The sequence below is a fragment of the Sturnus vulgaris genome, chromosome 30 (genome assembly GCF_052056855.1).
Source record: "Sturnus vulgaris isolate bStuVul1 chromosome 30, bStuVul1.hap1, whole genome shotgun sequence".
In the NCBI taxonomy this organism is placed as follows: domain Eukaryota; kingdom Metazoa; phylum Chordata; class Aves; order Passeriformes; family Sturnidae; genus Sturnus; species Sturnus vulgaris.
In genome coordinates, this window is record NC_142272.1 from 722,755 (window position 1) to 735,171 (window position 12,417).

The following is a 12,417-nucleotide window of genomic DNA, read 5'->3' on the forward strand; positions in this document are numbered from 1 at the left end:
TTTTCCCCCCTCCTAATGCTTTTTTTGGTCCCTGTCCCGTCACTGTGGAACCAGAACAAAGCACAAGCAAAGCATTGAACTGAACAAGCTTTCCTTGAAATCCGTGCTGGCACCGCTGCCTCTTTCAATTCTTGCAGTGCCCTCGCTGCTTTGCCACCGATGTTCTCTCATTCCCGGTGCCTCCGTCCCCGTTTGGGATTGAAACAGTCTCCTAAGAGCATGCAAAAATAATTAAAAACAACCAAAAAAAAAGTCTAGTCAAAGAATGAAACAAAGGGTAGTTGGCGTGAATGGATTTTCCAGGTCCAAGAATGTGGAGTTTTGTGCTAAATCCCAGTTTGATAACCAGAGACAGTGCAGGGGAGAAAAATCATGATTTTAAATAATGTGGGAAGGGAAGAGCAGTCACAGTTTTTACTTCAGGGTCTGAGTGGAGCAATTCCATGGGGATCCACCTGGCTCCTCCTGACCTTTGGATTTGCTGTAGATTAAACTGAGCCCAAAATGCAGCAGGAGAGGAGCAGGGAGCTGAGGAGGGGACTTCAAATTCCCTGGGAAATATAAAATACACGAGCTCCAAACCCAAAGGAGGAGTTTCTGCTCCAGGACCTTCTCCCTGTCATTACTTTAATTCTAAACTTGAATCCACGGCAGAGGCAGAGAGGGGGGGGAGGAAAATTTCCTTTAAATTTGTAAATCTCCGTTTAAAAAGGGAGAAAAATTCCCACTGTCAGAAATGTGGAGATTTTTCTGGGCTGGGTTTGGGTCCCACCCAGAACCTGGATCACAGAGAACAGGCCTAGCACTAAACCTGGAGCAACTAAAAGCTGGTTTTAAGCCATGTAGATGGTACAATCAGGAAATTCTCCTGCTTAAAGTGGAGGATTTTTACCACAGGAAAATTGATAATTATCCCTGTCAGCTGCCTAGAGCCAATTATTTCTTTATTTTGATTCAGAGAACGAGAAGTGCCCCGTTCAGGCAGAGCAGGTGCTGTGAGGCAGGGAACAGAAATCTGCAAAGCCTTTGCAAAAGGAGACTGAAAGTGTTGGAGTTCTTTGCTTTTCTCTCCTCCATGGCAATCCGCATTTGCAGGAGCTTGCTCTGCTCGGAGCTTGGTCAGGGAGTTTGATGCTGTGAGGTTTGCACGTGTTCCTGTCGGGGTGCACACAAAAGCCACGTTCCTGCTGCCACTCCTCTGGGAACCGGGAATTCTCGGATTTCGGGACCATAAAGGGATTTTTTTAAATTTTTTTTTGTTCGTTTCGTGTGGTAGCTGGGATAAATCAATGTGTTCCGAGGAGGGTGTGACCCAAAAAAGTCCAGCAGGGCTGGAGTTGGTGTCCAGCAGCCGCTGGGGTGAAGGGAGAGGGAGAGCAGAGGTGCAGCCAGGTGAGGTTCTCACCTGAGCCCTGCTGGGGACAGGGGTGAATTCCTGGCGTCACTCAGAAGGTTCCTTCTCTGCATCGCTGACGTCTTCACTTTTTAATTTTTAAATTTTGGATTTTGGATTTTCCTCCATCGCACAGTGGCGTGGCTTGGGAGGGACCTTAAAGCCCCCAGAGCTGCTGTGGTGGCCACAAACCCCAGAGCTTTGGTAGCCACGGGCCGTGTGTGTGTGTTTGGTAGCCACAGGCCGTGTGTTTGGTAGCCACAGGCCGTGTGTGTGTGTGTTTGGTAGCCAAGGCCGTGTGTTTGGTAGCCACAGGCCGTGTGTTTGGTGGCCACAGGCCGTGTGTTTGGTAGCCACAGGCCGTGTGTGTGTTTGGTAGCCAAGGCCGTGTGTTTGGTAGCCACAGGCCGTGTGTTTGGTGGCCACAGGCCGTGTGTTTGGTAGCCACAGGCCGTGTGTTTGGTAGCCAAGGCCGTGTGTTTGGTAGCCAAGGCCGTGTGTGTGTGTGGTAGCCAAGGCCGTGTGTTTGGTAGCCACAGGCCGTGTGTTTGGTAGCCAAGGCCGTGTGTGTGTTTGGTAGCCAAGGCCGTGTGTTTGGTAGCCAAGGCCGTGTGTGTGTGTGGTAGCCAAGGCCGTGTGTTTGGTAGCCACAGGCCGTGTGTTTGGTAGCCAAGGCCGTGTGTTTGGTAGCCAAGGCCGTGTGTGTGTTTGGTAGCCAAGGCCGTGTGTTTGGTAGCCAAGGCCGTGTGTTTGGTAGCCACAGGCCGTGTGTTTGGTAGCCACAGGCCGTGTGTGTGTTTGGTAGCCAAGGCCGTGTGTTTGGTAGCCAAGGCCGTGTGTTTGGTAGCCACAGGCCGTGTGTGGGGCGGTGGCTCCCAGCGAGGGGAGGGAGGTGTGGGGGGAGAAGGGACCAGCACCAGCCGTGGCTCCTGGTCCAGCCCTGGGGTTGTCTCTGAGAGCTGAGCCCAAGGGAGGTACCAACAATTTAGATTTTATTAATCTATTAAAGGAATCTTAATTAGGAGCCCATCGTGAACGATTTAATCTCCTGCTGCGCTGCCTCTGTTAAAATCTTCCATTTGTTCCCGAGGTGGCCGGGGGTGCTCGGGGACACCGAGACCCTCCCAGCCTGCCCGAGGCTGAAATGAGGAGGGGGCGATTTGTGACACGAGATTTGTAACAAAAGAAAGATTTGTGACAAACCCGCGGCATTCCCGGGGCTCCGGCAGGAGCGAACGTGGCTTTTTTGTGTGTCCTGGCTGCATGCTGAGCCCTCAGGATGCTCTGGGGCTTCCTCGGTGCTTTCGTGTGACCACAGTGATGCTGGGCTCGGTGCTGACCCCTGCGCCGGCCCCCGGCTGGGAGCAGGACCCGGCCCCGCAGTGAAAACAGCTCGGTTTGAATGTGGGGAATGGCTGGAGGGGCTGGCACTGCACAAACGGCTCCAGGTCTGGCTCGGGGGAAATCCCAGCCGGGAGCTCCCTGAGCGCGGAGAGGCTGAGCCGCCCTCTGCCTCCCCTCGGGCAATCCAAACGGCATTGAAGAATTGTTTCCTGAGAGGAAAAACATTCCAAACTCTGCAATTCCAAACTCTGCAAATCCAAACTCTGCAAATCCAAACCCTGCAAATCCAAATTGTTTCCTGAAAGAACAAACAATTCAAACTCTGCAAATCCAAAGAATTGTTTCCTGAAAGAACCAATAATCCAAACTCTGCAAATAAAAAAAAATTGTTCTTCTGGAAGAACAAACAATCCAAACTCTGCAAATCCAAAATCTGCAAATCCAAACAATTGTCCTTCTGGAAGAACAAGCAAGCCAAACTCTGCAAATCCAAATTCTGCAAATCCAAACAATTGTTTCCTGAAAGAACCAATAATCCAAACTCTGCAAATCCAAAGAACTGTTTTTCTGGAAGAGCCAACAATCCAAACTCTGCAAATCCAAAGAATTGTTTTTCTGGAAGAGCCAACAATCCAAACTCTGCAAATCCAAAGAATTGTTTTTCCGGAAGAACAAACAATCCAAACTCTGAAAATCCAAATAATTGTTTTTCTGGAAGAACAAACAATCCAAACTCTGCAAATCCAAACAGTTGTTTCCTGAAAGAACCAACAACCCAAACTCTGAAAATCCAAAGAATGCAAATTTTGCAAATCCAAATAATTGTTTTTCTGGAAGAACAAACAATCCAAACTCTGCAAATCCAAATAATTGTTTTTCTGGAAGAACCAACAATCCAAACTCTGCAAATCCAAAAATTTTTTTCCTGAAAGAACCAATAATCCAAACTCTAAATCCAAACAATTGTTTTTGTGGGAGAACAAACCACCCAAACTCTGCCAATCCCACCACCACGAGCCCTTTTCCTTTGGCACTCAGACCTTCCCCAGGTGCCTTGGAAGCAGAGTTTGGAGCAGAGGAAGGAATCGAGCACCAAATCCCGTGCGTGGCCAGCACCTGCAGGGTGCCAGTAGCCCACTCCCCTATTCCCCCCCTCCCCAAAAACCAGCTGTACTGATGCTTGCTGTCTTCCTGCCTCGTGTTTTATACTGAAACTTTTTCCCACCCCTTCCAACACAGGTGGTTGTCAATGCCTTGGTTGGCGCTATCCCTTCCATTATGAATGTCTTGTTGGTCTGCCTTATCTTCTGGCTGATTTTCAGCATTATGGGGGTTAACCTGTTTGCCGGGAAATATCATTACTGCTTTAATGAAACAGCTGAGCATCGCTTTGAGATAGATGTTGTTAACAACAAGACAGACTGCGAAGCTCTGATGCCTCCCAACTCCACGGAGATCCGGTGGAAGAACGTGAAAATTAACTTTGACAACGTTGGGGCAGGGTACCTGGCTCTGCTGCAAGTGGTAGGTTTGGGGGTTTGGGAGTGGGGGAACGGGAAATGTTGTGATTTTGGGGGGTGAAAAGTAAAATAGGAAGGGCTGCGATTTCTGGGTGAAATGTAAAATAGGAAGGGCTGCGATTTCTGGGTGAAATGTGAAATAGGAAGGGCTGCGATTTCCAGGTGAAATACAAAATACAAAGTGCTGCGATTTCTGGGTGAAATACAAAATAGTGCTGCGATTTCTGGGTGAAATACAAAATACAAAGTGCTGCGATTTCTGGGTGAAATATAAAGTTGCAAATTTTGGTGTAAAATACAAAGTGCTGCAATTTCTGGGCGAAATAGAAAAAGCTGCAATTTCTGGGCAAAATACAAAATGCTGCACTTTTGGTGTAAAATAGAAAGTGCTGCAATTTCTGGGTGAAATACAAAATAGAAAGTGCTGCGATTTCTGGGTGAAATAGAAAGTTGCAAATTTTGGTGTAAAATAGAAAGTGCTGCAATTTCTGGGCGAAATATAAAATAGAAAGTGCTGCAATTTCTGGGTGAAATACAAAATACAAAGTGCTGCAATTTCTGGATGAAATAGAAAGTGATGCAATTTCTGGGCGAAATACAAAATGCTGCACTTGTGGTGTAAAATACAAAATGCTGCAATTTCTGGGTGAAATACAAAATACAAAATGATGCAATTTCTGGGTGAAATGCAAAATAGAAAGTGATGCAATTTCTGGGCGAAATGCAAAATAGAAAGTGATGCAATTTCTGGGTGAAATACAAAATGCTGCAGTTCTTGTGCAAAATTTAAAATGCTGCAATTTCTAGGCAAAATATAAAGTTGCAATTTCTGGGCAAGATAGAAAAAGCTGCAATTTCTGGGCGAAATACAAAATGCTGCACTTTTGGTGTAAAATAGAAAGTGCTGCAATTTCTGGGCAAAATACAAAGTGCATTTTTGTTGGAATCCTGGATATTACTGAGACTTTTGGGCTTTTCTGTGCTGTCAGGAATTGACCCTCAGGAAAACTTTGTTTTTGGAGAAGACTTCCAAAATTCAGTGTTAATAGAACTGGAATCACTGGTGTGTAATTTGAATAGAAGTGTGTAATATCACATGGTGATGGGTTTGGAATTTGGGGGTTTAGAATATAAATAATCGAAATAATAATAGGTAATAATAATAGATGATAGGTATAATAATAGGTAATAATATAATAGGTAATATAATAATAATAGAGAATATAATAATAATAGGTAATTGGTATAAAGCAAGATTTTAGGAGGTTTTAGGGCAAAGGTTTCTTTCTGATTCACCACCTTCTTCATGGGTCTAGGTGGTTTTCTTTAATTCCATAGAAAATTCCACACTGTGGGTTGGTCATTGGGTCAAAAGTAAAAATAATTCAGGTGTTAGTTCTTAATTGGGCAATTAAAAGACCTTGTAATGAGAGAGATCCATCACCATTTCACCATTTTTAGCTTTTTTTTTAGCTAGAAGTGCAGTGTGAGTGCACTGTGGCATAGATCAGAATTAATAAACACAAAATTCTGTCTCTCATGCCTTAAATCCCAACCCTGGCACGAAGGAAAAGAAGATTTTAAAAATGACACATTTGATGTTTCCCTCTCTCTGAAACAGAGCCCCACTGGGGTTGGGGCTGGAATGAATTTCCCATTTGGGCTGGAATGAATTTGCCACTTGGGCAAGAATGAATTTGCCATTTGGGGCTGGAATTATTTTGCCATTTAGAGCAGGAATGATTTTGCCATTTGGAGCTGGAATGAATTTTCTATTTAGGGATGGAATGAATTTGCCATTTAGAGCAGGAATGAATTTCCCATTTGGGCTGGAATGAATTTCCCATTTGGGGCAGGAATTATTTTGCCATTTGGGCAGGAATGAATTTGCCATTTTGGGATGGAATGAATTTGCCATTTAGGGCAGGAATGAATTTGCCATTTGGGCTGAAATGAATTTGCCATTTTGGGCTGGAATGAATTTGCCATTTAGGGATGGAATGAATTTGCCATTTTGGGCTGGAATGAATTTGCCATTTGGAGCTGGAATGAATTTGCCATTTTGGGATGGAATGAATTTGCCATTTAGAGCAGGAATGAATTTGCCATTTGGAGCTGGAATGAATTTGCCATTTTGGGATGGAATGAATTTGCCATTTAGAGCAGGAATGAATTTGCCATTTGGAGCTGGAATGAATTTTCTATTTAGGGCAGGAATGAATTTGCCATTTGGTCAGGAATGAATTTCCCATTTAGAGCAGAAATGAATTTCCCATTTGGGTCAGAAATAAATTTGCCATTTGGAGCTGGAATGATTTTGCCATATAGAGCAGAAATGAATTTCCCATTTGGGTCAGAAATGAATTTGCCATTTGGGCAGGAATGAATTTCCCATTTTATATTTTTTCCCTTTCCTGACCTCTGTGTCTCCCAGCACAGCAAGGAGCCCCAGCTCTGTCACTTTTTCCTTGGCCTGGTTGAACCTGGTGAGGTTCCCATGGGCTTGATTTGTGTAATTTAGATTTCAATAATATTAAAGTTCATCACTCAGGGTTATCAAGAGTGCCTTGGCAGAGCTGGCACAATTCTCTTCCTGTCTTTGGGGTGAATTCTGTCTCTGTTTTCTTTGCCAGGCCACATTCAAGGGCTGGATGGACATCATGTATGCAGCTGTAGATTCCAGAAAGGTAAAAAAAACCCAAAAAAACCCACAAAAACTCCCTGCCCTTATCTCTGTCTGCTCTTTCACTGTGGTAAAATCAGGATTAAAATGTGTTTGATGCACATATTTCATGCTGTGATTTTTTTTTCATTCTTTATTTTAATTTTTTAATTATTAATTATTATTTTTATTTTATTATTATTTACTATTATTATTATTATTATTATTATTATTATTATTATTATTATTATTATTATTATTATTATTATTATTATTATTATTACTATTTATTTTTTAATTATTTTTAAAAATTGATTTTCTTGTCCTGCCCTGACTGCAGGTTTGAAACAACCATGACTGTGCCAGGAAAATGCAAAAATCTTTTTCTATTTTTTGACCTTTTTGGTCCTACACCTTCAAAAAGAATAATTTGGAAACAAAAGCAATCTCATCATCTCGTTTTACCTGCATTCCTGATGCCTTTGAAATGTCATTTATTGCTCTTTTTCTCTCCCCTTCAGCAAGAAGAGCAGCCCAAGTACGAGGACAACATTTACATGTACATTTATTTTGTTATCTTCATCATCTTCGGCTCCTTTTTCACCCTGAACTTGTTCATTGGTGTCATCATCGACAACTTCAACCAACAAAAGAAAAAGATAAGTGATCTGTGTTTGCTGATCTGCAAAATAAAATCGTTTTTGGGGGGGGTGGGGAGGTCACAAAATTCCTTTTTTTTTTTTTTTTTTTGGAGCTCTTGGTGCCTCACAGGAATGGCTGAGCACAAGGGGATTGATTTCAAATGCAGCCAGGTTAAATATTCTCCTTATTCGACATTTTCATGCATTTTGGTGGCTTTTTTTATGCCTTGACTAAAATACAAATTGGATAAACATTACATTTTTTCTCTGGACTCCATTTCCTTGCATTTTGGTTTTTTTTAATGCCTTGACTAAAATATAAATTGCATAAACATTAAACATTTTCCCTATTTTATATTTTCATGCATTTGGGTTATTTTATGCCTTGACTAAAATACAAATTGGATAAACATTAAATATTTTCCCTATTTTACATTTTCTTGCATTTGGGGGGTTTTTTATGCCTTGCCTAAAATATAGATTGGATATTTTCCCTATTCTACATTTTCATGCATTTTGGGTTTTTTTCATGCCTTGACTAAAATACAAATTGGATAAACATTAAATATTTTCCCTATTCTACATTTTCATGCATTTTGGGGTTTTTTTTAATGCCTTGACTAAAATATAAATTGGATAAACATTAATTTTTTTCTCCAGACTCCATGCATTTTTGGTGTTTTTCATTCCTTGACTAAAATACAAATTAGATAAACATTAAATATTTTCTCTAGGCTCCATTTCCTTGCATTTTGGGGTTCATTTTATGCCTTGACAAAAGGAAAAAAACTGGAATCGAGATATTTTTCCTTGCCTCTGTCTTTGCTCCTGTGAATTCCCTCTCCCCCTTTTCACCACAGAGGGGGAGAGGGGTGGGGAGGAGGCAGTGGGACATCATTTACAGGAAAAAAAAAAAAAAAAAAAGTCATTTTTAAAGTGAGATCAGTGGGAATCGCTGTGAATTGTTTCATTCTGACACAGCTGCCACCTGCCTGAGCTGGATTTTAGTCCTTTTTTCCCTTTTTTTTTTTCCCCCCCCTGGTTGTAACCAATTTTCTTTTTGCCCCTTTACTTTGGAGGTCAAGACATCTTCATGACAGAAGAGCAAAAGAAATATTACAATGCCATGAAAAAGCTGGGCTCCAAAAAACCCCAAAAACCCATTCCCAGGCCTCTGGTGAGTAGCAGGGGGAGCCCTGGGCACATTTCACAGGAGTTTTGGCTCCAAAATCAAAATTTCTGGTTCCACTTCACCCTGGGGGTGTCACCTGCAGAGTGAGCCCAGGGTGAGCTCATCCCTTCAGCTCCTGCATGGAGAAAATCCCCAAATTTCACCGGGGTGAGAGGCCACAGACAGGGAGATTAATATAGAAATAGAAATATAATTAAATATAAATATGCAAAGAGGAGGTTGTGCTGCTAGGAGGGGTGTAAATGAAATATAAATATAATTAAATATATAAATATAAATATACAAAGAGGAGGTTGTGCTGCTAGGAGGGGTGTAAATGAAATATAAATATAATTAAATATATAAATATAAATATACAAAGAGGAGGTTGTGCTGTTAGGAGGGGTGTAAATAATGGCATATAAATATAGAAATATAAATATATAAATATAAATATAATTAAATATATAAACATAATTAAATATAAAATCTAAATATACAAAGAGGAAGTTGTGCTGCTAGGAGGGGTGTAAATAATGACATATAAATACAAATATAATTAAATATAAAATACACAGAGAGGAAGCAGTGCTGCTGGGAGGGCTGTAGTAGCATGTTGGGATGTAAATAATGGCATATAAATATAAAATAAATAGAAATAAAATATAAATATAATTATAAAATAAAGAGGAAGCAGTGCAGTTGCACGTTGGGATGTCATTCATGGCATAGAAATACAAAATAAATAGAAATAAAATATAAATATAATTATAAAGAGGAAGCAGTGCAGTAGCACGTTGGGATGTCATTAATGGCATAGAAATAAAATATAAATATAAAATCTGGCTCGTGGGCAGGCTCTGCCTTGCAGGCTTGGTTCAGTACTGACCCAGCTGTGCTCTGTCCAGCAGGGGTGAGATAATTAATTGATTAATGGTAAATGAGGAAGGATCTTCCTGAGGCCCTGGCACAGAGTGCCCAGAGAATCCCTGGCACTGCCCAAGGCCAGCTGGGCCAGCACAGGGCATGAAATGGGACAATTTTAGTGCCATTTCCAATCCTAAACCATTCCACACTTCCACTATGTTTTTTTTTTCTTTTGTTATTTTTTTTCTGTTGTTCCCAATCCCTTTCCCGTGGCCCAGAACCGCGTGCAGGGCGCCGTGTTCGACTTCGTCACGCAGCAAGCCTTCGACATCGTCATCATGATGCTCATCTGCCTCAACATGGTCACCATGATGGTGGAGACAGACACGCAGAGCAAGCAGATGGAGGACATCCTGTACTGGATCAACTTCGTCTTCGTCATCTTCTTCACGTGCGAGTGCGTGCTCAAGATGTTCGCGCTGCGCCATTACTACTTCACCATCGGCTGGAACATCTTCGACTTCGTGGTCGTCATCCTGTCCATCGTGGGTGAGTGTGGCCCCAGCCTGAGGCCTTCAGGGCCTGGTTTGGTGATTTGAGGGTAGGAAATGTTCCTGTACCAGCCTGAGGCCTTCAGGGCCTGGTTTGGTGATTTCAGGGTAGGAAATGTTCCTGTACCAGCCTGAGGCCCTCAGGGCTGGCCTGGTTTGGTGATTTGAGGGTAGGAAATGTTCTTACACCAGCCTGAGGCCTTCAGGGCCGGCCTGGTTTGGTGATTTCAGGGTAGGAAATGTTCCTGTACCAGCCTGAGGCCTTCAGGGCCTGGTTTGGTGATTTCAGGGTAGGAAATGTTCTTACACCAGCCTGAGGCCTTCAGGGCCTGGTTTGGTGTTTACAGGTTAGGAAATGTTCCTGTACCAGCCTGAGGCCTTCAGGGCCGGCCTGGTTTGGTGATTTCAGGATAGGAAATGTTCTTATACCACCCTGAAGTCTTTAGTGCCAGCCTGGTTTGGTATTTTCAGGATAGGAAATGTTCTTGTCTTGTCTTGGTGTCTTTGAAAGCCAGGTGTCTGCTAAGAAAGGCAGGAGCCTCTCTTTGGAATGGAGAATGTAAACCCCTCCCTCCTAATTATTATAAATTTGAAATTAAGGGGCTCTCAGGCAAAGACATGGGAATAGGAATAACAGTTCTTTACCAGGAAAATTAAAATAGCAATCCATTATTGCAGAGAACAGCCCCAGAGCAGGGTCAGAGTGAGAATCCAAGCTGACACTCTGTCAGTCAGGCAGGGTTGGTGCAGTCCCATTCCATGGTGGCTGCATCCTCCTGCACTGACAGATGTGGCTCCTGCACAAGGTGCAGTTTTCCTCCAAAGCTGCAGGGATGATGTGGAAGGTTCTGGTTTTCCTCTAGGATCCAGTGGGAAAAGGCTACCCTGATGTTCCAAATCTCAGCTTGGATCTGGGTGGGAAATTCTTGGCTCCTGCCCTGGCTGGAGCATCTCCCTGTGGGATGGTAGAATTTTATCAGCAATGGGATCCCAATTGGGATGATTTAATTTTATTAGTACAGTGAGATCCAATGTGATGATATAATTTTATCAGTTATTCACTGGGATCCAATAGAATGATGGAATTTTCTCAGTTATTCATTGGGATCCAATGTGATGATGGAATTTTCTCAGTGATACAGTGAGACTCCATGGCCCCTGAACAGGAGAGCTCTCCTGCAGGAGGGATGGGTTGTGGAAAAGCTGAAGAGCCCTGGCCCAGCTGCTTTAACAGATTTATCCATTGGCAGAGGATATTTCCCACAGAGATCAGGATCACTGCCCCACTTGGTGATAGAACTCAAACTTTTTGTCACATCCTGTATTGCAGCCCAAGGCAGGTGGGCACCAGGAGTTCAGGGTTCTCTTTGAGCCTTGGGAATAGACCATGGCAGAATTCTGACTGAATTCTGACTGATTCTCTGTTCTGAAATTCCTTTCCAGTTGTGTGGAGTAAATCATTTCACAATTGCTCTCTCTGTCTTTAAAATCTGAATTTTCACTCACCTCATCAGGGTATTTTAATGCTCAATAATCCCTGAAAATTGCCCTGCTGGGCTTCCTGCCACAGCACACGACCTGCTTGCAGTTTGTTTGGATGGTAAATCTGTGTTTCCTCCAACAGGTTTGAGTTATTTTAGCATCTAACCTGCAAAATATGAATTGGAGTAAAGCTTGGCAGGGCACAAAGCACCAGCCTCAGACCATCCCACAGCCTAAAACTCAGCCCCGCTTGGTTCTGCTGCTTGAAATCAGGTTTATCTCACCCACTTTCAGCACCTCCAGAGCAGAGCCCGTGGCCTGGCCCCCAGGAGTCAGCTCCTTACCCAGGAGGGATGAATCCTCCTCATCCTCTCCCCCTCTCCATGCAGAGCTGTTTTGGGAGCCAGAGCATTAAGACCTAAAACCACAGAACCGTGGGATGTCCTGAGTGGGAAGGGACCCACCAGGATCATCCAGTGCAGCTCCTGGTCCTGCACAGACACCCCAAAATCTCACCCTGGGCATCCCTGGGAGTGGTGTCCAAATTGTCCTGGAGCTCTGGCAGCCTCGGGGCAGTGACCATCCCCGGGGGAGCCCTCTGGGAGAAGAACTTTTCCCTGATATTCCACCTTGACACAGCTCCAGCCATCCCTGGGGACCCTGGGCAGTGCCTGAACCCTCTGGGAGAAGAATTTTTCCTGATATCCTCTCCTGACACAGCTCCAGGCATTCCCTGGGGACTGTGGGCAGTACCTGAACCCTCTGAGAGAATTTTTCCTTGATATC

General features: G+C 43.4%; 1 protein-coding gene across 4 annotated transcripts in view; it reads left to right on the forward strand.

The window, feature by feature from the left end:
• Positions 1 to 12,417, forward strand: part of SCN8A (sodium voltage-gated channel alpha subunit 8) — a 72,817-nt gene that overhangs the window by 55,106 nt on the left and 5,294 nt on the right. For all 4 annotated transcript variants that reach the window (XR_015808794.1, XR_015808795.1, XM_088180736.1 and 1 more), the window contains exons 22-26: positions 3,977 to 4,261; positions 6,891 to 6,944; positions 7,441 to 7,578; positions 8,633 to 8,737; positions 9,877 to 10,147. Coding sequence is in view for 2 of the 4 variants with exons in the window: in XM_088180736.1 (XP_088036862.1) it covers positions 3,977 to 4,261; positions 6,891 to 6,944; positions 7,441 to 7,578; positions 8,633 to 8,737; positions 9,877 to 10,147 (853 nt within the window). In the remaining 2 variants the exon portion in view is untranslated. The remainder of the gene's footprint in view (positions 1 to 3,976; positions 4,262 to 6,890; positions 6,945 to 7,440; positions 7,579 to 8,632; positions 8,738 to 9,876; positions 10,148 to 12,417) is intronic.